Source organism: Zootoca vivipara, chromosome 11 (genome assembly GCF_963506605.1).
Source record: "Zootoca vivipara chromosome 11, rZooViv1.1, whole genome shotgun sequence".
Classification (NCBI taxonomy): Eukaryota; Metazoa; Chordata; class Lepidosauria; order Squamata; family Lacertidae; genus Zootoca; species Zootoca vivipara.
In genome coordinates, this window is record NC_083286.1 from 60,239,108 (window position 1) to 60,264,774 (window position 25,667).

The window sequence follows — 25,667 nt, forward strand, 5'->3', positions numbered from 1 at the left end:
CGCCGCAAACCCGCAAGTAAATGTTTTGGTTTGCGAACGTTTTTTGGAAGCTGAACATCCGAAGCTCCTGCAGCCAATCGGAAGTCGTGCCTTGGTTTTCAAACGGTTTGGGGAGTCAAACGGATTAAGTTCGAGAACCAAGGTACCACTGTATACCCTTTTTTGTACACATCTTTTGGTTGGAGAACTGCCTCACAATATTCAGAAAAGTTCAGATTCCAAAGAGATAGCTGTTCTTCAGTTTGCATATTGCTTCGAGAAGTGCAAATTAGGTAGCTTTGCCTTCCGACGTGAGCAATGAATTTCTCCTTTATCCCTAGGTTATAGGTATGCAAATCCAATCAACTGATACTAGTTTCAGTGCTTTGCCTAATTTACCTCAAACTGCACAACCTGGTTCTTTTAGCACAGAGTCCTTAATGTCTGCTTATAAGGAGAAAATTAAAAACGCTATCTTGCAATTCCATTGTGCAAGGACACAGGAAATGTGTCTAGGTTTTCAGCATCAGTGGCGTGAGTGCAATTCCGCCACAGCGTCTGTGATCTGAAATTTCTGCATTTCTCACTTTAAAGAAGTGCCTCCTATCTCTTGGAGGAAGAGGAGAGCTCAGGGTTAGGCAGGGAGAGATCTTCTCTGCAAGTGTATAGCCTATCTTCTACGAAGCACAAATCCCTCCCCTTATGAAAACTGATTGCTAAGCAGAGCTTTAAATAAAGTTTGGAAGCAAAGGCTCTGAGGTGCTCACTCCTGATTTCTGAAATGAGAGGTCAACTCTATTACCCCTCGGATACTTGACTTTCTGAAATTCCTTAAAAGGCGGAACTTGCTTGCTTTTTTAACGCATGCCCTTCATGTAGTCAAGCATACAGAGCCAGCGGTACCGTCTGCCATGGATGCTTTCGCCGTGATTCCTGCATCGGAGGGGGTTGGTCTAGATTACCCTTGGGGTTCCCTTCTAACTTTACAATTCTATGATCTCTTCAGCTGCCACCCAAAGCTTTGTATTTTCTAATTCGCCAGTTACAACAAGACTTTGCTAACGGGAACACAGGCTCAACCTGCTTCAGAGAGGCTTCCGTTTGCCGCATTTCCAAAGTGATACAGCGTAAGTAAACACACAGTTTAGAGAATAACGGCAGCCCTGTCCATTGGGAATTTAGCATTACTGGAAGATAATGCCTTCCTCCCCTCCACACCCATCCCTCACACCAGCTTGAGTTAGACATTAAAGCAATCAACGTCTCATACCATGTACCAGTGGGAATTTAAAAGAACACAAACCCACAGAGATTCATTTCTTAGTTGCTTGTCCCAACATGTGAAGACAATATGTATTTATTTCAGTTCATCAAGAACACCTAGTCAGAACACTAGGAGCCCAGCATTTCATATGGAAATGCGGATGTGTTCTGCCACATCAATATCTCCATCTGAATTTTGCTCCCAGGATGTGCAAACAATTGCTGTCAGCAGGATAACAGAACGATTCACACTGGAAAGCTCCGTTTTCAGAACTACTATATACTAACACCAATTCTTGTTTCCTGTTCATTACTATCTGCATGCTGCTGTTCAGAACCCATGCAGGCTGGTGGACAGAGCTGGCCCCGTGTTCAAGAGGGGACTTGGGTTCAAGAGGTGCTCTTGCCACAGATTCATTCATTGTGTGGCTTTGAACAAGTCTGCCTCAGTCCCCATTCTGCAAAATGGTAATTCTAGTTAGCTGCCAAACAGCTTGCAAAAAACAAAAGAAAAGCACACAAAGAAACTGATAAGGGAAAAATATTTCAGAGCATTTGGCAAGCCAGAATTATAATTCAAATTTAAATGATACATATAAATGGGAGCATGTCAAGTTCCATATTAGATAATATTCTACACATATATGTACACATACATTTCAATATAAATAAATATATACATAAAACCAACTTGCTTATGGTTCATGCAACATCAGATCTACTTCATTTCCCCCACAATTGTCTTCCACCTTTGCTCCAGGGATCTAAGAGTGGACAGTGGACACAGAGGTCTCATTTTATTCTCACAACTCTTCCACATATTAAGATAGGCCAAGAGATAATAAATTGCCCACAGAAACCCCCAAGGTACTTTCTTTTTCAGATTTGTGGAGTTGGCTAAGGATACTCAGGTGCTTCCACGATCCTACGCAGTCTGATTTCACCTACAAATTCCCTGGTTTTAAACAATGAGACCAGATCAAAAGCTTTCAAAATTAAAATTTTAAAAAATGGTATAATCAGCATCCAATTACACCAAGGTATGATAGTTTCTTAATGTCTTCAACCCATTAAAAGATATTCTGGGCGGCTGCCAAAACAGATTCCTGCAAATAAGATGATTTGCTCAAATCATTTTCTAAACCACAAAATATTGTCAACACTCACAAAACCAAGAAAGCAGAAAAAAAACCAAGCCCACAATTTTGGAACATTAGTTCATTTTTGCATTAGGGATAGTTTAACGGCAAAATTAGATGCCAATGTGATTGTATTGGAGAGCAAAGTTGAAATGAGGAAAGAAACTCTCCTCAGTTGAAAACCTTGGATGGGGGAAATGTCAATAACCTAAGCGAGAAACAATAGACCATATTCATAATATATGTTTTCTACATGCTGTAAAAAAATTATCATTGAGATCATTGTACTCAGCAGGGTTTTACGACATTTTTGGTCGAGATTCGTGATTAGGATGATTACATAAGCTGTTTATTACTTGTTTCAGTCTGCGGAGCACAAAAGATCCTCACTTTTCATTTGTATTGGGATGTAGAAAGGACTGACAACTCACTGAAGGCTGAAAATGTGCAGTAAAACAAGGCTTCTGCGGAAACGGTGCCATTTTATTTTCTGCTTTGCAAGGGGGGTGGGTAAGAGAAAGGAGGCATGCTTTTCTGCAAAGCAGTTACCACAGAAAAGTTTTTCCAATCCTGGAATTTTTGTAAGGTGGAAAGGCGAACAGAATATACACATGCCAATCACGTGCAATGCTTCTCAATGTCACATGGGTCTTCACTTAAGGCATGCAGAATTCTCCACGTGCACATGGAGAAAGGGAGCAGACAATGATAATGATAATGGCAACTGGATTTTCATGTTTCCCCAAGTCTCAAGCAGAAGCAATCAAAATGAATTCATCTCAATGCCTGTGATGGCCAAAGCGTAGCTGTGCACTGTCTGGCGGTTCAAATTAATGGCGAGGAAAGAGATCGCATCAATCAGATTTGCCAAGGAAGACTGGCACAACTTCAATCGAATCTGACGGAGTTCAGTTCTTGCCAAAATGATGGGCCAAGCCTCGGGCTGAAATGTTCTGATTATTCATAATGACATTATAGTCCAGAGCCTTTGATTAATTCAGGATCCAGATATTTCTGCTACTGCAACAGAAGCACCTTGCTCAGCAATGCATCTCTCCTCACGGTGCCATCATTAACAGAATGCCGTTCTCAGAGCAACCATTGTTTCCACAGTGGCTGCCACAGGGTGCTTAATGGCATAAAAACCCACGTTATGCTTACTCTTCTAACAATTTGCTTTACTAGGCACACACACAAAAATAATAATAGGTAAATAAAACTATTGTAAAATGTTCAACAACTTGGCTGCTTGGGATTCTGCTAAATGAGCCTTCTTCAACACAAAGGAAAAGCATTTGTCTCAATTGTTACAAACAATGTTATCTTTCAACACTTTCCAGAAACCTTCCCCAGACCACCGGGCGGTGGGTTTCTGTCACAGAACAGCCCCATTTGCAAATAGAGTTCGCCACAATTAATAGCTTTAAGAGAAAAGGGAGAAAATCTGGTCTTCTTACCAAGATATTCAGACAGAAGGAAATTCATTAAGACCCAATCTTTCAAATAGGCACAGACCTAAATCTCATTAAAAAGCCACCGTCCCTGTTCAGTTAGAATAGCCCAATGACAGAGAGGAGAGGGAGAATGAGAATGAGAGAAGAAGAAATATTCAGGACCTGAACAGAAGAGGCTATAGCCATTTGTGCTGGGGCTGCAACATTTAGTCAATTCATTCATAAATTCATCAATTACAAACTGGTGACATACAAAAAAGCTGCCTCTGGTTGACCAGGCAACAGTTTTAAGGCAATGATGAGTTTTGATGCAAGTATGACTAAAAAACATTAGCCAAACCCTACTTCTCATAAATTCCTGCCAACCTAGCAGTTCGAAAGCACACAGTGCAAGTAGATAAATAGGTACTGCTCTGGCAGGAAGGTAAAGGTCGTTTCAGTGCGCTGCTCTGGTTTCGCCAGAAGCGGCTTAGTCATGCTGGCCTCATGACCCAGAAGCTGTCTGCGGACAAACGCCGGCTCCCTCGGCCCGTAAAGCAAGATGAGCGCCACAACCCCAGAGTCATTCGCGACTGGGCTTAATTGTCAGGGGTCCCTTTACCTTTATACCTCTCATAAATAGGAAGAAATACCCTTCTAGGATGGCTCCAGCTGGGGCACATTCATGCATCATCTGAAAACAAAGCAAGCACAAACATCTTCTGATTTCTGCAGGCTTTCCCCTAGCTGAGCTATGCACAAACCAGGCTGTATCTGACAAAGCCATCCTGTTAGCACAAGGACATCTTCTTATACAATGGGACTTCCTTTCCTCCACTGCCCTTCCCGAACAGATTTGAGCGGATGCAGGGGGAGGAGAGCCCTGCGGTGCAGGTGGAACTCCTTGCACCAATGTGATGACTTCTTTGGATGCGGCTGTGGTGTTTAGGTACGCTGTACATGCAAAGGACAGACCAGAAGGATGTATTACCCATGACACAGGGCATCTGCATTTTGAACCCTTCCCTGCATGTACCAGAAACATGCTTCTAGTGATGTGCTTCCATCACCACCCTGAGCTCCAACCAACTAACCCATATCATTGACAGGCCCAAGGCAGATTGCTCCATTTTTACCTATAAATATTTTCTCAGCTAAGTAAGATTCAAAGGGAACTGGAACTGTCTACATTCAACACACATTCTCCACCACCAACTCCCATGGAAGGTGGATCTTTTTATCAGGTTAATCAGAAAGAATGGAAGGAGGGGTGAAAGTACGATGTTATGGTGTCACCGGGGAAAGGAGTTGAATTCAGCATTTGGGGTGGGGGCAATTTCAGTGACATTCAGTGGAATTCAACATGGAGATTCTGTGTTTCCAGTATCACATACAATGTGCAGTTTCAGCCTAAGGCTCAGGGACCAGGCATACTGTGCTGTTTCAAAAACTGAGTCTCTTCGCCTAGAAAAACACTAAAATGGAGCAGAGGTAAAATGTTGACTAAATACAGTTAGTTTCATCTACAACCCAAGCCCCCAGGTTTTCCAATGGCTCAAGAGAGCAGAGTTTGTCGGAAACCAAACTGCATGTGTTAACACATTTCACAATTACATTTTCATCAGCATCTAGGATGCCGGAATCGCTTATGGGAGCAATTCTCTGACTGAAATATAAAGTATATCTTAGCATGCCCCCTTGCTGGTGGATTATTGTAGAGAGAGAGAAATTCCATGAGGAAGGATGCGAAATGACGACTGCACACGAGGGGCAGAAAATGGAGCCTGTGATCAGCATGGAAGCGGAGGGGTGGAGCAAGCAACTGAAACTTGCATTCATCCTGAGCTCAAGGCTGGGAGGGAACTAAACTTTGTCAGTCTCACACACCTTCTGCCACAGGTGGGTACACAGAGGCCAAGCCAAAGACTCAAGGGAGACCAGGTGTGTGCATGCATGTCTTACAACAGCTTCATTGTTCAGGAGAATCCCAAGGGGTATGTCTCATTACTGCATGCAATCTTACACTCCCTGCTGAGGTGAGAAGAGAATGGAGATCTCCTACTTTGAGCTCCAAGTTTACATGCATAGCCCAGAATGCCCACAGGACCAGCAAGAGAAGATGCAAAAGAAAACTGCAAAGGAACGACGCTTTTCTTCTCCAGGCTAAACTCACCCAGTTCCATCATAGCACTTGGTTTTTTCCTTACCCTTGACCATCTTTGTTGCTCTACTCTCAACCCATTTCATTTTCTCCACATCCCTCTTAAAGTGCAGAACTGGACAAAATCCTCCAGATGAGATCCAACTACTGCACTGAAGTATAACTACAGTCGTACCTCGGAAGTCGGACAGGATCCCTTCCGGAAGTCCGTCTGACTTCCAAAACGTTTGACTTGCAAAGCGCAGCTTCTCCTGCAGCCAATCGAAAGCTGTGGAAGCCCCATCAGACAGCCGGCTTCCAAAAGAACGTTTGAAAACCAGAACACTCACTTCCAGTTTTCGATCGTTTTCGAGCAGAGTTTTCGAGCTGAAACGTTTGACTCCCAAACTGTTCGGGATCCAAGGTACGACTGTTTTACTTCTCATGACTTGGAAATTATGGGAGGAATTCTGTGTAGCGATATGTGGCATTTCAGCTTGCCAGAATGAACAACACCCCCCAGCTCCTTCCCCTGTGCTCTGGTCTGGGGGTTCTCCAAACCTCCCAAGCTGATTTCAAAGAGGGAAAGGGGCAGAGAGGAGAGAAAGTCCTGTTGCATCACTGGAAGTCCTAGGGTGGCCTTCCACTAATGGGGCTAGCTAGCTGAATCCTGCCCCTCCAGTTCTTTTAATGCAGCCTAAAATCACAATAGCCTCCCCCCCTTTCATCTAAGACAGAGTGAGGAATCTGGGGTGAGAGGACTAAATGTGGCCCTCAAGTCTTCTCCGTCTGGCCCTTGGAACTCTCCCCTGGCCTGAATGTGCCCTTGTACTTTGAACATGCAGCCTCTTGCTTGCCTGGATAGGGAGGGGTATTTGAATGTGTATCGAAACCAGCCTACCACACAAAGGTAACATTCAGATTTGATGCTCCACACCTATGGACCTGCCCACTACTGCTATATTGTGGTTGGAGAGTTGCACAGAAAGGGATGCTGTTCTAGGGTCCAAAAAAGTTCCCTGATCTGAGTCCTCAATAAGTAAGTTGAAGAGTACTGGCCCCAGGACAGAGCGCTGAAGCACTGCACCTAAAACCTCCTTCCAGTAGCTAATGAACACTTTTGGGACATGGTTTTCCAACCACTTTTGAATCCACCTGACAGCATTACCCTCTAGCCTCCATTTAACTAGATGGCACACCAAAAAATATCACGAATAAGTTCTCATCTTCCATAATGAGATGAATTGCAGAAAATCGTTCTTCCAATCCTCTTACGTTCTCTTTTAATGGTGCAGCCAACTTATACTTGCTGCAGGTGCAGTCTGTGAGGGCTTCAGGCATGAACACAAGCAAAGCATACAAGCTTCAGGTCATTACCACAGAGCCCTTTTCGCCTTCGGTAGAGGTTCTGACTTTGCTTCTTCATAGCTTCACACTGCTGGAAGGTTGCTGGGCTCTGGTGGATGGAAGCCAATGAGGTGATTTGGAACACACCAGAAAGACACACACCTCTTGACCCACGTGTATATAAAGCAACGAAAGCCCCGATCAGCCCATGGCTAGGGTTGCCTTACTCCGGGGATCAAAAACTCGGACAAACACCACCTGCTCACAATGGGAGGCTGAGCGGCCCCAGGAAGATCTCGCAAGGCCTGGTAGCCACCAGGACTGGCATAGGGCCTATTGTGGCCCTAAGGCCGTGTAAGGCCTGGTGGCAGCCAGGAACAACACCAGACCTAGTGTGACCCCTAGCAGGTCACTCCAGGACACCTGCTTCCTGCTTCCTGTTCCAGGGCACAGCACCTTCTGAGCATGCGCGTGCCCCACCAAAAAATGCCAAAAACATAAAAATAACATCCCCCAAACCCAGAAATTTAATCAAAAATGCAAAAATCCGCCTGGGCGGGGGTGCTGGCCCCCCAAAACTGGACGTTCAGGAAATCCCAGACATATGACAACCCTACACATGGCAATCCAGGGTCTTTCTTCAGCAGAGACTGCTGGGAGGGAGTGCAGAGAAGAGGCCATCTCCAAGCTCAGTGCTACTTACTGGACTGTTCAGAGCATGGGGCGGGGAGAAGCCTAAGCGCCAATCAGCTTGCAGTGATCTTGCATCACTGGAGATCACCGCAAGCTGATTGGCGCTTAGGCTTCTCCCCACGCCATGCTCTGAACATGCTGAACGCATCCATACAAACAGGATACAGCCAGTGCTTCCCCCCCCCCCCGAGGATACTCAAAGGTTTGCAGTACCAGCACCTCTTTTTGTTGTTGTTGTTGTTGTTGTTGTTGTTGAAAAGTGTGGCATTTACAGTAACAACATCATGGTGAGTACGGCATCTATTTTACTAGGGGGGAAAACACTGGCATACAGCTCTGAACCCAGCACCCTATTGGTTTGGGAGTGTTTTGAAGCCAATCAGTGTAACTGCAGTTGGAGCGTATCTGTGCAGAAGTGAATGCCATGGCTCCGAGGCAAGCAATGTGAAATAGCTGCTAAAAAAGAAAAAAGAAAAAAGCAGAGAGACCCAAGCCCTACAGATGAATGTTTGGGGAGCCATTTCCTTTGTGACAGCCCCCATGCAGAACCCTCAAGTTCCTTGCAAAATGCAAGAGAGTGAAAGTGTCACGTTCCACCATCAGAAAGATGAACCGACTCGCAATTCCAGGAAGTTGCCCCCTTTTCAAAAAGCCTTGCAGACCTCTGACAAGTTGCTCATCAAGGCAGTTGGCGTTGCTCTTGAGATGATCAACATGCTGTTGATGTCGAACCAATCTCAACTCAGAGGCAAGGCCTTCCATTTCTTATTTTAAAGTTCTAATCCATAAACCTCCATCATAACCTGCATTTTTAAATAATAATTTAAAAAATCCCAACCTGAATGGAGAGATAATGATACACAATATGAAGACAGCCAATCAGCAGGCTACCCCCCTCCCCAACAATATTCCAACAATCAGCCCCAGCTGCAGGCCAATTAAACTCAACAGTTCACAGGTGTTCATAGAAATGACTAACACAAAAGAAACTCTTACTTCAAAAATGTTATATTTAAAAGCTTCGAGGTGGAACCAAGAAAGATAAAAGCCAGAATTAAGTTTATTGCCACCCAGTGCTTCACTCTGAAGAAGGTTTCAAGCAAGGCCTCCCCCTGGTATTAAAAGTTTGATGAACATCTGCATTTAAAATATGGGAAATTGGAACACGTGAAGGGTTTTTGAAAAATGCTGGTTGCAGTATCAGATCAGCTCCCGTAGACATTCACTTATTTTTATAGGTGTGTGGCAATATACTAAAATATATTTGCAAAGTGGGCAATAGATGGCATGATCTATTCTAAGTCAACACTGCATGTTAGATTGCTGGCAGTGGCACTTCTGTAAATATTGTTGGTGCTCATTCCCCAGCCATAATTCTCATTTCCCAAAATAACAATTTCTTTAAATTTTAATGAGAACAAAACCATACTAGGATCACATGGAACACTCTTCAATTCTTATTAAAAAAAAGCGAGATGTGGGGGAAAGGGGGATGAACATGGGCCCTTTGACAACTCTCAAGGTCCTCTTAAGTCCTCAGTTGACAGAATTTCTCCAGCAAATGAATTCTCGTCTCCTCTCTCTGTAGACTAGCAAACAAAAGTATCTGTAAAAACGAATCTCTTTGCGGTCCTATAGCAGAATATGTATACAAATTAACATCCAAATGTCTTTAATTCCCATGATGTGTCTATTAAGCAGCAATTCTCCAAAAGGCTGTTTAGCTATCCAAACAGCAGCCTAAAATTATCATCTTTATAAGCTCCCCATAACTTATTGCTCAGCTCCTATGAAAAGTCATTAATATTGGACTCTCTCTAGCTTAGTCTCACAGGAGATATTCTGCAAAGGGATGCAATAAAACTGCGATTTCTGCCATCATTTCATTAAAAATCCTTGTTAAATTTCTAGCTGAACAGTGTACATAATATGAAAAAATATTCAGGGCGCTTATTAACTATTCTGCTCCTTATGATATGAACTTTTAAAAGAATAATGAAGACTATTTCTAACCTGTAAGAATATTGTTCATTTTCATTGCTATTAAATTTTAATCGGGGCATTGTTTAAAAATGTTTAAGTTTCATTACATTTCAATGTCTCCAGGAATGAAAGAAAGGCAATGAATTCACCAGCCACAACGCTTGTCACTCATCCATCTCCCCTACTGACATCTCAATATTATGGGCATTCTGTGTTCGTGGGGCTCAACTTCCCATATGTACCAGATTACATTTTCCCTGCTTTATGCTTGCATAAACGTTTGAGTAATATGGAGCAGAAAAGAAATGGAACCAGAGAATACTACTACTCTTCCCCACTAGAAATCCAGAAACGTTTATCGCATGTAGAGGGACATCTATGGGGAAGGGAGGGCGGTATATTCTACAGGCTTGCGATATTAAGACCAACCTATATTACAATCCTCTGTGGAAATTGTTGGCATTTCACCCCTCCCATTGCAAGAATCGCCTGATCTTTTGTTTTGCTTTCATGATATGAGAAAGGAGGGGGCGGAAGCTGCTCTTTGGTTCTTCCGTCTCTTGCCTGAAAAGTTTTCGCTCTTATCTACGTAGAGATAAGATGGGTGCGTGGGCACTGCTCTTCTCATGTATGTCTGTAGTGTTATGTAGTGACTGTTAGAAATAAATTAGGTATGTTTCAAAACCTCCACAGCTTGTTACTCTGCTGCGTTTGAGGTGCCCACAATGAGCAGATGTGAGTCCATTGCACCAGGACCTGTTCTCCGGGAATGCAGTGTCTAAGTTCCTGTGACCGGAAGGTCGGTGAAGGTGCTCCAGTCGCCTAGCCCATGCGAGCGCTTAAGACGTGAGCTGAACAGGGCGTACTGACAGAAATATATGCAGCTGGCAGGACATGTAGTGTTGCCTTTAAGGAAACAGACACTCTTCAGCATAAGAAATACACTGGGTCTGAGAGTGAAAATATAGGAATAATTTGTGAGGTGTTTTGGAGGATTTTTAACACTTTCTGAGGTTTTTAAGCAGGCATAGGCAAACTCAGCCCTCCAAATGTTTTGAGACTACAATTCCCATCATCCCTGACCACTGGTCCTGTTAGCTAGGGATGATGGGAGTTGTAGTCCCAAAACATCTGGAGGGCCAAGTTTGCCTATGCCTGTATTTAAGGGTTGTATGTATGTGTGTGTCCGCTGCTCCTTATACGAACGTATGTGTGCACATATCCGTATATATATATACACATGTATATGCATACATTTAGCTAGCATGTGTGCCAATGTGTGTGGACATGATGAGTATGATGGGGTAAATGAATTTTAAGTAACAACAACATTCTCTCTTCCCCATTGTACATAATTAGGAAAAAAGCACTCTCCTTTCAAACGAGGTACAAAAGTGGAAATATAAAGGATAAAAGAATTCCTGCAACAACTGCATAGATCCAAACGGTGGATTGGATATTCCTTGTTCTTGTGCAAATGGCACTGACCAAGAGGAATGGGATGGGACATTCCTGAGGGAGAAGCTGAAAACCCTTCACTCCTACAACAGTATGGGAATCTTATGGTTGTCATATGATGGAAACATATCAGGAGGTAAGCAAGCCAAAGTTCAGGAGCCAGAGCAGTGTTGCCCAAACTTTCTATATCCAGTATACTTAAAAAAAAAAAAAAACTCCCCCTAGAATGAAGGGTAAGCATAGTCTTTGCATCTATAAAATACCCTGGTCCACATTGCCTCCCAAAGCTCACACCTATACTTTTACGCAGTCAGCGAGGGATCAGAGATAGGACCCAATAAGATCCCCCTGAATTTCCCCAGCTTAATACAAGCTGCTACACTAAGGGATTCTGGTGCAATCCTACTTGTCCATTTGCAAAGAACCAGGGAATCAAGGTTTTAAGGGGCTCTTCTGCTCTGGCAAGTGTAGTGTGGTGGATGCACTCAACCTTTCTCACGATACTTTTATTGTGGTTTAGTGCACAGTTAGTGAAAACCAAAGAAGTGAATAGTTTAATCCTGCACACCAACATTTCCTTCCTCATCATTTGCACACTTAAATAAACCACTGAAATCAGTCCTAATAAATATATGTTCTTGTGTGCGAAAAATAATGGCTGTGCTATTGTGTGTTATTCTGAGTGCACACAGCAAACAACTTCCCAAAGCATTTTCATAGAATCAAAGAATCTTAGAGGGAACCAAAGCATCTGGTCCAACCCCCCACAATTTACACACATGGACGCACACACCCCTTATATATTCTATGTATGAAACACCTGGTATTCTAGGGTTTGGATCTTCAGCTGCTCCTGGTGGCTACCAAAAGCCTTGGGCCCATTACATAAACATGCTCTGATCATAGCGTGTACTGGAACTGATTTCCATGTTTACGACACTGCCCATCGTGCACCTATGTGTATGTGGGAAACACAACAACTGAACTTGAGGACTATGTTAATTAACATGGCTGAAACTGGTCAACAGCATAGCTGGTTCTTCGTGCAAACATATTTTCACACCATATGGTACCCTAGAAGTTCTGTTTTCAAGCAAAAGCCATACCACAAGTGTTCTGTATAAATCACATCTTAGACTTATTATTTATGTGTTGCATTTCTAAGTCCTATAAGTTTTGTAAGAACACCACATACACAAACACTCAAATCAACCAAACACAAAATTGTAGACAAGAGATTCAATTTCACTTGGACGTCTTTTCTTTTCTGCCGAGTTATAAATGCCAGTGTTACATTACATACTGCTCAATTCACCCCCACCCATGCAAAAGGTTTCATACCAAGACTGTATTGATTTAAGCCAGTTTCATTATTACTAATGCTCTGCTTAATTTTAAAGACAACACGATATTGAACAGAATAATGCCTTGCATTAATAAACTTTCCCTTGAAATGGCTAGCAGATTTATTGCATTTGGTTGTTCAAATAAACACCAAGATCACTTTCCATAAATCATCATCTGCCTAAAAAGGCAGCCAGCATGGAACTTGATAGAGAAAGAGAGAAAGAAAAGTTATTAAAAAGTGTGTGAAATCTCATTGTAAATGTTAACTGATGCATTTTAATCAGGTACAACATGCCTGGATCGGTTGTGCTGCCCGACCTTGTCTTAGTGAAAATAAAACCAAAAGTCCCCTCATCCACCAGAAGGCTGTTGCACCTGTCACCGACCGCAATGCGATAGTGGGCAGTATTGCTACAGCTAAGGTGGTACTGTTGTTGTTTAGTCGTTTAGTCGTGTCCGACTCTTCGTGACCCCATGGACCAAAGCACGGCAGGCACTCCTGTCTTCCACTGTCTCCCGCAGTTTGGTCAAACTCATGTTCGTAGCCTCGAGAACACTGTCCAACCATCTCATCCTCTGTCGTCCCCTTCTCCTTGTGCCCTCCATCTTTCCCAACATCAGGGTCTTTTCCAGGGAGTCTTCTCTTCTCATGAGGTGGCCAAAGTACTGGAGCCTCAGCTTCACGATCTGTCCTTCCAGTGAGCACTCAGGGCTGATTTCCTTAAGAATGGATAGGTTTGATCTTCTTGCAGTCCATGGGACTCTCAAGAGTCTCCTCCAAGATCAAGGTGGTACTACCATGTTTTAAAGGAAGAAGAAATGTAAAGCATGGAAATAAATATGATCTTCATCCATGACTAAAATTGGCCATTACACTTGAAATAATTATGACATCTTCCTAACAAAAACAGGCAACAAAAATTTTCACCTAAAATCAATGTTAAATTCCTTTTTTAAATGTGAAAGCTCCTATGATTCTGATAGACTCTTTAGCATGTTTGGAACCAGTTCAAATGAGTAGAGGCTCTAACTGGGCACCTTTCTTATTTGAGACATATTGTAAAATTCATTCCAAAAGGGAAACTTCCGAAGTGAGATCCTAGGTAAAACTGTGTGGCTGGTGAAGACAAACAAAACACAACAAAACAGGACCTTTCGAGTGGTGGGCCCACATTAAATGACGTCCTCCCTGCAGAGATGAGACTGGCCTCATTTTTAAGCATGGACTGAAGCGGGAACAGACAGACAAAACAAAAGACACGTCTCTTATGAAAATGCTCCTATTGATCTGGGAGCAAATTAAAGGGAATACATTCAGAAAGGTCTATTGTGCAGGATAGTTATCCAATGTCCTGAGCACATGAACTCCGGCCTTAAGAGCCTAAGAGTATATCTCAGCCCCATCTAATCCAGCCATCTGTTTTCGACAGAGACCAGATACTTAACTTCTGCTATGAGGACAACAGACTTCCCCTTCCCGGCATCCTCAAGTCGCTTGTTCCCCAGAACCTGATATTCAGAGAAACACTGTCTGAAACTGGAGGTTGCTATTAGGCACTGTGGGCTAATAGCCACTGATAGACCTTTCCTCCAGGAATTTGTGTAATTCCCTTTGGGCGCCATCTAAGCCAGTAACCATTTCCCTAACTTGTAGCAAGGAATTCCATCATGTCAGATGATTGGAATAGGTGACTGGACGTGTTCCTTCTCATTCTAAAAGAGATTGAAACTGAAGAACCCACTGCTAAGGGATTACAAGCAGCACAGCGTCCAATTTCCTTTCCTAATGGAGTCCAGAAAAGAAATACACCCTGGGATTTGCTCTCTCATCTACAATTGCATCAATTATCTTCAAAATGATTCAGGTTTCTGAGGACAGTCCTCCCTACTCCCATCTCCTTTTACCAGCCATTTATTCCCTTCTCCCTTCAGTGGGTGCTGCCAGCACATGCTCAGCACCAATGCATGGGGCCAAAATAGGTTCTCCTTTCATTCCTCCAAGAGCTGGTGCTTTGTAAACAGAAAGCAAGGAACACCCTCTCCGCTTGTGGGAGGAGCACAGTCCTCCTTTAGCAAGCAGGAGGAGCAATGAACTTAATAAAGAGTTGCCCGAGAAGTCTACTCTACCATTTCTCATGCCATTTCTACCTTCCCAAGTTTAGCAAGATAGGGGACCAAATACAAAAAGGGTTAAGGTCACATCTCCCTGCAACAGTCCCAGTTTGGATTGGAGGAGGGCAAGTCCTCTATTCATTTATTTATTTTATTTGCACATCGCTTCTCTGTAGAAAACTTGGCCTCCGCTACACATAATTCAATTATATCCAGGCCTCTCAATAAGCTTTTAAAGCAGGCACCCCCAAACTTTGGCCCTCCAGAAGTTTTGGACTACAATTCCCATCTTCCCTGACCACTGGTCCTGTTAGCTAGGGATCATGGGAGTTGTAGGCCAAAACATCTGGAGGGCCGCACTTTTGGGGATGCCTGTTTTAAAGGGTAGATGGGGCACAATGAAGCACATAACAGACAGGTGGTTCCCATTACCACAGTCCCACAGTAACTACAATGGATGAAGCAGAAATCTTCAGCAGCGAATGCGTATTCTTCAACCTCACTGCATGTTTTTAGTTTAGTTTAGTTTTTTTGAGTGGGGGTTGGTTAAAAAATGGGTCAGCCACTGAGATCAACCAAAACATCAAGCATTGAGATTCTAAGTTTAATCAACTCTCATAAAAGCCAAAATTGGGTTGTTCTTTGTACAAGGGGAAAGACAAGCATGGAAACCATGCAGCAACAAATCACCTGCTCAAAATTATCATCATCATCATTATACTACTACACAAAAATACATATCATAGTAACAAACAAAAACAATACACCCCCTTTAAAAAAAGGAAATAGATTGTTTAATTGGTCAAAGGCCTGGGAAAAGAAGAATGTTTCTGCTTGGTGCTTAAAGATACAAAACATTGCTTAAGGAAATGTAATGTTTCCATTTCACAAAGACCTGGTTATAAAAGCTTTCACACATGCAATATTTAAAAGCACGCATCACCTCCGAGCATGTGTCCAGAATGTTTTGTGGTGCTAAGACACAGTAATGGCTATCTGTTTATAGGTCAGAAGAGCAGTAAATTATTCCAAGGGAAAACAGTAAAAGGCTGCATTGTGGCCAGCTGTGCTTTTAACAGGCTATTGTGAAAAGCACAAGGATGCAGGGGAAACGTCCGGGTTTTGTAGCTATTGCCTCAGCCAGTGTTTGCTTGTATAAAGATGTCACTTTTAAACATTTAAAAGTCAAATTGTCTGGAGAATACGTTCGTCTAAAATTTATTTTCAGAAACTGATATTTAGCCTGCTGCTATCAGACTTGATTGCTCTGCAACGTTTAAGTGTTAGGCAAATTCCTACAGGTTTGAAAATAGAGAGTAACATTGTAGATCCTGCACTCAGATGTGTCGTTAGAAAGAGACTGAAATGGAAATTCTTACACTTTAAGGACAACTCAGCAGCTGGTTGTGGTGGCTGCTCTTCCTGTTCTTTCAGTTCCAATGCATTATAATAATTTATTTTGGCATGAGTGAGCAGAGGTGAAGGGAAGGTGGGGTGACTGGTGACCATCCTCAGAAGAACAGAATAAGAACATAAGAATAACTCTGCTGGATCACGCCAGTGGCCCAACCCAGACAAGCATCCTGTTTTCAAAGTGACTAACCAGATGCCCTGGGGAAGCCCACAAGGAAGACCTTGCAGATTGGACATATGGAACTTGACTTGAGTCCCTAAAGCAGGGGAGGGAAACCTGTGGTCCTCCAGATGTTGCTGAACTCCCATCATCCCCAAGCACTGGCCATACTGGCTGGGGTTGATGGGAGTTCAAAGAACATCTGGAGGACCACTGTTTCCTCACAAGTGCTCCTCAGATAACGAAAGCCTGCTTAAAAAGCATCAGAGGGCAGATACGACTACTGGAATTGGAAAAAAACCATGGCATAACAACTGCAGGTACTCTTGGGTAAAGCCCATGTCAATCTGTGTTCAGGCCTGGTTATGGGACTGAATCAGTTTTGGTTGCTCTGGTGGTTGACGTTTATCAGGAGAACAACAGGGGGAAGTATGGAGCTGTTATTCTTACTTGATCTCTCAGCAGCTTTTCGATTCCGTTAACCGTGGTCTTCTTCTGAGCCAACTTAGTGGGATGGGTAATGGAAGCACTGTTTTACAGTGGTTCTGATCCTATCTGCAGGGCTAGTTTCAGAGAACAACATTGGGTGATTGTCTTTCGGACCCCAGCAATGTGCTATGGGATGCCACAGGGCATCAACCTGTCCCATGTGCTTTTAAACATCTATACAAAGTCATTAAGAGAAGTCATCAGGAGATTCGGGATAAGATGCCATCAGTATGTTGAGGATACATACTTCTATAACATCTGAATCAGGAGAGTCTGCAAGACCTGGACAAGTGCTTGGGATTGGTGGTGGAGGCACTGTGGGGGGTGGTTCCTAAGTCTGGGATATTGGTGAATTGCCTGCTTTGGATGGGGTTGTGCACCCCTGAAAGAGCAGGTTCATAGTCTGAAGGTGCTCCTGGATCCATCTCTGTCACTACCAGTAGAGGCTCAGGAGACCTTAGTGGATTGGTGTGCCTTCTACCAGCTTCATCTGCTAAAACAACTGCAGCCATTTCTGGCCTAGGATAGTCTGACCACTGTAGTCATGCATTGGGAACCTCCAGGCAGGATTGCTGCAATGTGCTCTATGTGGGGCTGCCGTTGAGGTTGGCCCAGAAGCTGCAGCTGGTGCAAAATGTGGCAGCTCAACAGTTCACTAGGACAGAATATTGCCAACGCGTTACTCCACTGCTGAAAGAATTACAGTGGCTGCCAATGAGCTACCAGGCTAACTTCAAGTTGCATAAATACTTACACAGCTTGGGACCAGGATACCTGAAAGATCATTTCACCTCTTATGCATCCAGTTGGTCACTGTGCTCTGCAGGGGAGGGCTTCCTGCAGATACCGTCTTATCAAGAGGTCTGTTCCACACAATGTGGAACATTGGGCATTTTGTGCTAGGCCACCTTCCCTTTTGAACTCCCTTCCCTTGAAGATCAGACAGGCACCATCTCTATTGGCGTACTGAAGACCTTCTTCTTTCTATTGAACTTTCTCAGTCTGAACTGGTACTGGAAATATTGAAAAGACTTTCAAAAGAAATATTTTTCCAGGGTAATTAGTGTGACTTGCTTACTTCCAAGGACAGAGCGTTCAAGTGGCAGAAAGACTGCCAATGGCCAGGATCTGATTTACACGCAGAGAGATCCAAGACCCTGCCATATTTGGAATTGGGATCAGTTGGCAATCCCCTGGGTCTGCGTGCCAGAAACTATTTGCAGGTGGCTAATGGTAAAGGATAACCAGGCTGCCTTATCCTATTTATGTCAAGAATATGTGTCATGCTGTGGACAGCAAGACAAATCAGGGTCTAATTAGCTCAGTCAATTCCTTCAGTATTATCCTTTCAGTCTACATTGAGTTATTAAAGGCATGGAAATACAACACTACCGAGACAGCAATGATGGAAGTAAGATGTCAGAAGCTTATTAACTGGAGTTTGAGGATGCAGCTGCAAAACAGACAAACTATGATAAATCCAAATTGGCTAAATGGTAATCCATGCCGTTGCCTTATGTTTTTAAAGCATGCTTACGAACAAGCTCTGTTGCCTCATATACCACTGGTCAAGAATAGGTTAGCGGCTACTTAAATAGCAGGCAGTATGGTGGAGCTTCAAGTATGAACAAGGAGTCTTGATGCAAAAAAAAAAAAAAGCCCACTATTGGGATCTCAGCCTCCATTCATAAGTGAAACCAATTTAACATGTACTGTATTACTGCGCTTATTCGCATTTATCTCTTGGTAACTTTGCCTTAGTCTCTCTCCTGTTGCCTAATGTAGAGTCTGTTATTTGAGACACAGGCCTATCTTTTGTTTTGCTGTAATCAGCATGTATACTGACACAATATTTATAATAAGTAAGACAATAACATATTTAAAGAAGGACAGTGTCACAGAAAATTTAAATGCTATCCTGTTATGGATTTTATGTACTGTACATGGGGAAAACCCAACAACACTTCACACACACACACACACACACACACACACTCCAGTTATTCACCCAGCTTCACTCAAAACAGAATCTGAAAGTCAAAATTAAACACAGCAGAACCTTAAGCAAAATCACATGGAAATTCAAAATTGGGGGGGAGGGTCCACAGTGGGGATGGGGGTCATCTTTCTATAGAGTCCAACATCTGCCTCTGACCATAATCAGAAGCAGGTGTCTTTAGTGGAAGAGTGGAACGAAGAGCACATGAAAAGATTTGGACTCACTCCATTTTTAGCAACTTTTAACCACTAAGCTAAAGAACTTTACAAAGAGAAGACAACCACACACTCACACCAATTTAACAGACATAAAGACGGGTGCTCACAAAAGGAATGGTGACAGTCAGCTTTACAACAATCACATAATCTGGAAATCTCATATACGGCTTCTGCTTATTAGTTGGATAGATAACAGGATGCCTGCAATGTACATATAGATATACTCCTCTCAGAGCCCAGCTGGGCTGGCAAATCTCTATCAGGTGGTTGAGTGTCCCTTTTATACAGGATCCTCTCCAGAGAAATTGCCCCATTTGCTATTACCCTCTGATCTCAGGATGAAACTTGAAATGGATTGAGACACCCATCCACGTATGCAAGAAAACGTGCAATTTGCAAAGCTGCTGTTCAACACAAGTACCCCAAGGACTAATTTATATTTGAAGGAATGTTTGGTGCTGTTTAGTAGTCCACGTCTGGATGGGGCAGAGGGAAAGGGAGGAGGTTCACTCCTCAAGGTAGTTTGGAAGAAAGCTGATACTGATTGGTATCTTAGCAAAAGCTGGTTTCTCAGGTTTGATTAAAACCAAACATCCAAAAACAATCACATCTGGGATTCAAGAGCTCTGTGGTCTCCAGTAACCCTCCTGTCTGGTGGTGAGTTCCAGTTTTCATAGAATCTTAAGAGTCATCTAGTCCAACCCTCTGCAATGCAGGAATCTCAGCTAAAGCATCCATGACAGATGGCGATCCAACCTCTGCTTTAAAGCCTCCAAGGATGGAGAGTCCACCACCTCTCATAGGAGTCTGTTCCACTGTCGAACAGCTCTTACTATCATAAAGGTTTTCGATATGTTTAGTCGGAATCTCCTTTCTTGTAACTTGAAGCCACTGGTTCAAGTCCTACCCTCAAGAGCAGGAGAAAACAAGCATGTTCCCTCTTCCATGTGACAACCCATAAGATATTTGAAGATGGCTATCAAATCACCTGTCTCCTCTTTTCCATGCTAAACATATCCAGCTCCTTCAAGCGCTCCTCGTACGCTCCTCATATTTTTATCCTTTCCATCTGGACTGAAGGGCCATTGTACAGCAGTAGACCATCTGCTTTGAGTACAGAAGGTCCCAGATCCAATCCTTGGTACCTCCAGATAGGGATGGGACAGACTCCCTTCCTGAAACCTTCCAGACCAGGCATCCCCAAACTCGTCCCCCCAGATGTTTTGGGACTACAATTCCCATCATCCCTGACCACTGGTCCTATTAGCTAGGGATGGTGGGAGTTGTAGTCCCAAAACATTTGGAGGGTCGAGTTTGGGGATGCCTGTTCCAGACAATACTGAGCTAGATGGGTCAGTGGTCTAACTCAGCAAAAGGCAGCCTCCCATGTTCCTGTGGCAGCTTGTTCTCTTTGAGCTCTGGCCTTTGCGCCCCTATAGAGTCCCATGGAGAAAGGCTCCTCCCAAGCCTCTAGGCAACTCCTGCATCCTTCAAGAGTACTAGTCCATGATTAAAAAATAAACCTACTACATTTTGGGAAGTGCAGAACCGCTCTACTAGCTTTTCCTATTTCCAGTTCAGCCACAAACAATTGCCAACAAACCCAAAAGACAAGGGATTTGCAGATGTAGTGAACATTAAAAGTAAGAAACCAAAGTGCCGCCAGCTGTACGCACAAACAAACGGATTAATGTGAAAAAGGGGTGGCCTGGCAAATAATTTTGCCCTTCCTGCCATGGGAGAGGTTCAAAATAGCCCCTGTGCAGAGGTTCATTCGGCAATGGAGAAAAGAAGCACAGGTCCTCTAAGTTGCAAAGCGTTTCCACAATTTCTCGCCAAAATAAATTGGATTCTTTCCACTGTTTGAGATGGCAGCGAAGCAAGGACTGTATAATTAGGTCAGAGCTGATTACCTAGAACAAGGGCAATTTTCTTTACATCCAAGTAAAGCTTCATGAAAAGCAGCAAAGAAAGTGCATTTGGGAGTAGCTGAGAGACTGTCTAAAATCTTTCTTGATGAAAGCGATTTAACTACATTTTAATATAGATGGTATTTTCTATTAATGTCAGGGCAGAAACTTATTGCTCCACATATCTCATCACAAGGGCTATCTCTGCATCTGTCTGAGTCAACTTCAGTGACCACTTCAATATTCACTTTACAATTAATGCTGCTTTTTTATGGCTCGCTAGAAAGTAAACCAATTTCAGCCCAGCTCCTCAGTATTGAATTTATTATAAAAAGTTATGTACTTAAAACTCCTATAATGAAACCAGAGGCATCATGAGATATTAACCTAGAGTTAATGCTGAGAAAGCCGGTTTGAATAATTCAATTCATGTCACCTTAAGTATCTTTTCAAATGGAATTAACTTTATCTCACACACAAAAAAGGAAGCGCCACGTTCCAGCTACTGATTATTGACTCCACGAGGGCTCCGTCTTAAATCATCACGGCACCATTTTCCCCAGTAAGTTTGTGGGGCTCCTGCCAAGACAGATGCTCAGAATGGAACGCCAGGCTGTCAGCCGAGGGCCGCTGGGACTCCACCCTCCGAGAAAAGGTTCTTCCGCATCCCAGAGACGACCCAGCGGAGCTGAACCAAGAGCTTGCTGGATTCACAGTTTCGACGGGATGCAGGGTTCCTGCAAAGTTTTTTCTCAATATCAGGCACTGTTTTCTCCATCACTCAGATGGCTTTAAAAGAAGAATTTGACTTTCATGCATCCATCCAGGATGGCAACATGGTACTGAGCTACTAGATGAATCTGCGCCATGAAAACCCAGCTGGCCACAAGCCTTGTGTCCCTGGCAGACCATGCAGAGCTGAGAGCGGTATGTAGTCACAGACAAGAAAGTTTCGGGGGAAATAGCAGCACCAAGATGAGAAAGCAGACAATTCTGGTAAAGTTACAAAGAACAATCCATATCCAGAAACTGCAGAAATATATCACTAGTGTAGATAATATTGAGCTAGAGGAATAAGGCTGCTTCCTATGTTCATATGCCACATAAACCTAGTTCACGCTGTGTTCGTTTATTCTGTCTTAGAACTGAGAATATCCACTGCATTTGGAAGTTGCGAGAATACGGAAGGAAGGGAGGAATTGGACAGTGTCACAAATCTGGGAAGAGAGACCGAACAAGGACTGATAGCAGCCTCTACCTTTTCAAAGTCTGCATTCACCAAAGTATTTCAGAAGGTCACAGCTGTATTCTTCAGTGTTAAAAGGCCACCTGCCCACTCAGTACTAGTGAGACAAAGCAGTACTAGTGAGACAAACACTCCCAAGGTACCACAGCACTTGCAGTCTTCGGGCTGCTGCAAAGAACATGGGTTGATTCACACATGCATGCCCCTGCGGTTCTAAGATTACTGTTCTTCTGAAACAACAGAGAAAACTCTTGCATGAGACTCTGAAGTGGACACAGAGCCTTTTGAAATTGAAATTCTGACTTGGGTACAGTCGATGCTCCAAAAGATTTAGCAATATGACTTGTTTTAGTCAGGGAAACAACTACAACTAAGACAACTACAACTAAAAAACAACTAAGACCATACACTTTTGACTAAACTCACCTTATTCCATTCTTCTCCCAAAGTGGCAAAAAAAATTTAAAAGTATATTTTTATATGATGTTCACATCACAGTAAATCTCTTCTGTATGCCTCCATAAGGCTGCTGGAGAACAAAGATTAAGAGCCTTGTCTGAAGTGACACCCAAATTGCAGAACTTCCTGTCTGGATGTAGGCACCTGACATGGGTTTTTTACTATCTTTTAGGCACCATGCAAAGTCTGTCCCATTTTTGTTACTGTAACTGGCCCCTGGCTGGTTCCACCTCCACACTAGTCTTGAGAATGGTGCTCCCCAAACTCCAAGAGGTGTTGGGGGCTCCTGCTGGCTCCAGACTACAGCTCACATAGAGGACGTACTAGGCTTTCCCGCAGCAGCTGCTGTATATTAAAAAGCGGGTGGGGCAGCAAGCATCCAATAGAAAGAGAGCTGGGACGAAGGGGTGTTGGTTCTTGTCTAAAAGGTCCTTCCCATTCACTGCAGCACTGCAATGGTGAGAAGGAGAAGACAACTAAAGAAAGCCCTGAAGCCCAGCTGCCTTTTGAGGAGCGAAGAAGGACAGCCAACCGAGTATCAGAAGGGGAAACAGTCCAGCCAGGTCTTTCAAGGAGGGTGTGACAACAAAACTGATGGAGACTATCTGTCAGGAGGCTTAGAGGGGACATCTGGGTAGGTTCCTTCCAGGAAGAATGGGTTCCTCCCTCCTTCATTGCTGTGCTCTTAATTTGCAACTGGACTTAAATTGCTCAAGTCCAGAGTTTATAACCAGCTCCAGTACTTTTTGCTGGTTCAGTACCCTGCCCCCTGCAAGGGCTGCCATCTGCCTTCAGGAGCTAGGGCTGCAAATGTGCCCCACTGGCCCAAAAAGGCTGTCAGCCCTTGAACTTGGCAGAAGTTCTACGCCACGGGGGATGGGGAGCAGTCCACGGGTCCTAGTTCAATAGGAAAAGCCAGATCTCTCTCTGCCTGACAGTCACCAGCACCTCCTCTGTTCTATGTGGCATTTCTGGAGGAGCTAGGACATGTTACCCTGGTCAGTGGCCTTTATGGAAGGTGGTCCCTCCCTGTCCTCATCACACCCTTCAGTAGTTGGACTGCCGTTTTATAGTTGCTGGGTTACTGTTCTTTCATCTTCTGTTTTAATCTATTGTTGTGGGAGTTTTTAAAAATGTTTTTTCCATTGTTTTATATGATATGCTCTCTTATTGGGCTTGGTTCCAGGGAGGAAAAATGAAACGTACAGTGGTACCTCGACTTACGAATGCCTCGACTTACGAAGGTTTCAACTTCCAAAGTCCGCTAATCTGGAAGAATTTTCGCTGCGCACGCATTCTGCGCATGCGCAAAATGGACGCTTCGACTTCCGAAGTTTTCGACTTCCGAAGAGCGCCGCGGAACGGATCGCCTTCGTAAGTCGAGGTACCACTGTACTTTGTGTGTTGGAAAGCAAAGCACACATCAAGCTATGATCAATGATTTCGCTGTGCTGCTGATCCAGAGATGCTTTTCAACAGGGGTTTCTCACCTCTGGGCCCCACAGGAAGGGAAGGGTGCCTGGAGGACTTGCCACCTTTAGGGAAGCACAGCAGGTTTAAATGCTCCAACTTTTGCCGTTGGAGCCCCATGGCTGCAGGGGCCATTTCAAGAAAAGCAACCATCCAAAAGGAAACAATGCTGGTGGAAGGGATGAGGCACTTACCTGCTGCTCCTTCTGCTTGGCAGCCTCGAGCTCCGAAAGAGAATATGTGAGCTTTTCTTGCTGCTCCGAGAGATACTTCTGATAAAGGCTCAAAAGTTCCTGGCACTCTCTGTATTGCTGCTGCAGAGGTGAGATAGCAAGTTAAGGACAAAAACATTTCTCATGGATGAGGGAGTGGGAAGGTTGGGGGGAAGAGAGAGAAATGAAGTCAAACACATTATTCTGTGCAAATCTGATTTTGCTGTCCAGGTAAGAAATCAGAGCAAAATACAAGAGCCATACAGCAAGAAGATGGACTCTTTCAGAATGTCTAGAGAGAATAAGTTATAACTACATAAACAAAATATTCATCTCCTTTCATCTAGATTCCTGACTAAATGCAAGAATCCTGCTACATGGGCCAAATATTACTGAGTTTTGCCTTGCAATTTGGGCCATGTAGAGATTGCCTTAATTTATACAAGTCCCCCCTCTACAGGGCTTTGCACAACATGTTCATTCTCCCACAAGCCACCAGTTTCTGGTGCCCAGTTTTTCCATGACTCCAACACACAACGTTGGGTGTTTGCCTGGTCGAATAAAGAACAATCTTTTAAGCATTCCTTTTAAACAAAAAAACAAGATGATGTAATCATCAGCATCCTGATTACAGAAACAAAACTAAACAATTGTTCTTGTGAAGCAATTAAATTAACTTATTGGAACCTTTAACAATATGCTTCTACAAATGTGAATGGTGAATGGGCAGTTCTCCCCACTGGCTTTTATCCCAGAAAACCAGGATCCAAGGTTAGCTTTTTTAAAAAAGATGAAATTAAAAACAGGAAGTAAAGTAATAGCAATTAACAACAGAGTCGACAGCAAGCCCATTTTTAAGGGCAGTTGTGCTAGGGAGGCAGCAAGCCAATTCTTCAATCAACATCAACACCTTGTTTTGTGTAAAAAAAAAAACAAAATTGAGAGTCATGGGCAATCCTAGGCAATTTGTGTTCAGAGGTGCCTGCTGTTATAGTAGGGGACCAGCAGGAGATGTTTTGCTACGCTGTTAGGTTTGCACCCAATTCCTGCAGGATCGGGGTGGGGTGGAGAGAGAGAGAGAGAGAGAGAGAGAGAGAGAGAGAGAGAGAGAGAGAGAGAGAGAGAGTAGTTCTCACTCCTTGTGAACAAATGCCACCATAGCAAAACGTTAAAAGGCTAGTTGGGACTTACACAGTG

The 25,667-nt window shown here is 43.5% G+C and overlaps 1 protein-coding gene across 5 annotated transcripts in view; it reads right to left on the reverse strand.

Annotated features, from left to right (window-relative positions):
• Nucleotides 1-25,667, reverse strand: part of KIAA1328 (KIAA1328 ortholog) — a 198,921-nt gene that overhangs the window by 86,815 nt on the left and 86,439 nt on the right. For all 5 annotated transcript variants that reach the window (XM_035100607.2, XM_035100609.2, XM_035100608.2 and 2 more), the window contains one exon: nt 24,453-24,580. In XM_035100607.2, the coding sequence (XP_034956498.2) occupies nt 24,453-24,580 (128 nt within the window). The remainder of the gene's footprint in view (nt 1-24,452; nt 24,581-25,667) is intronic.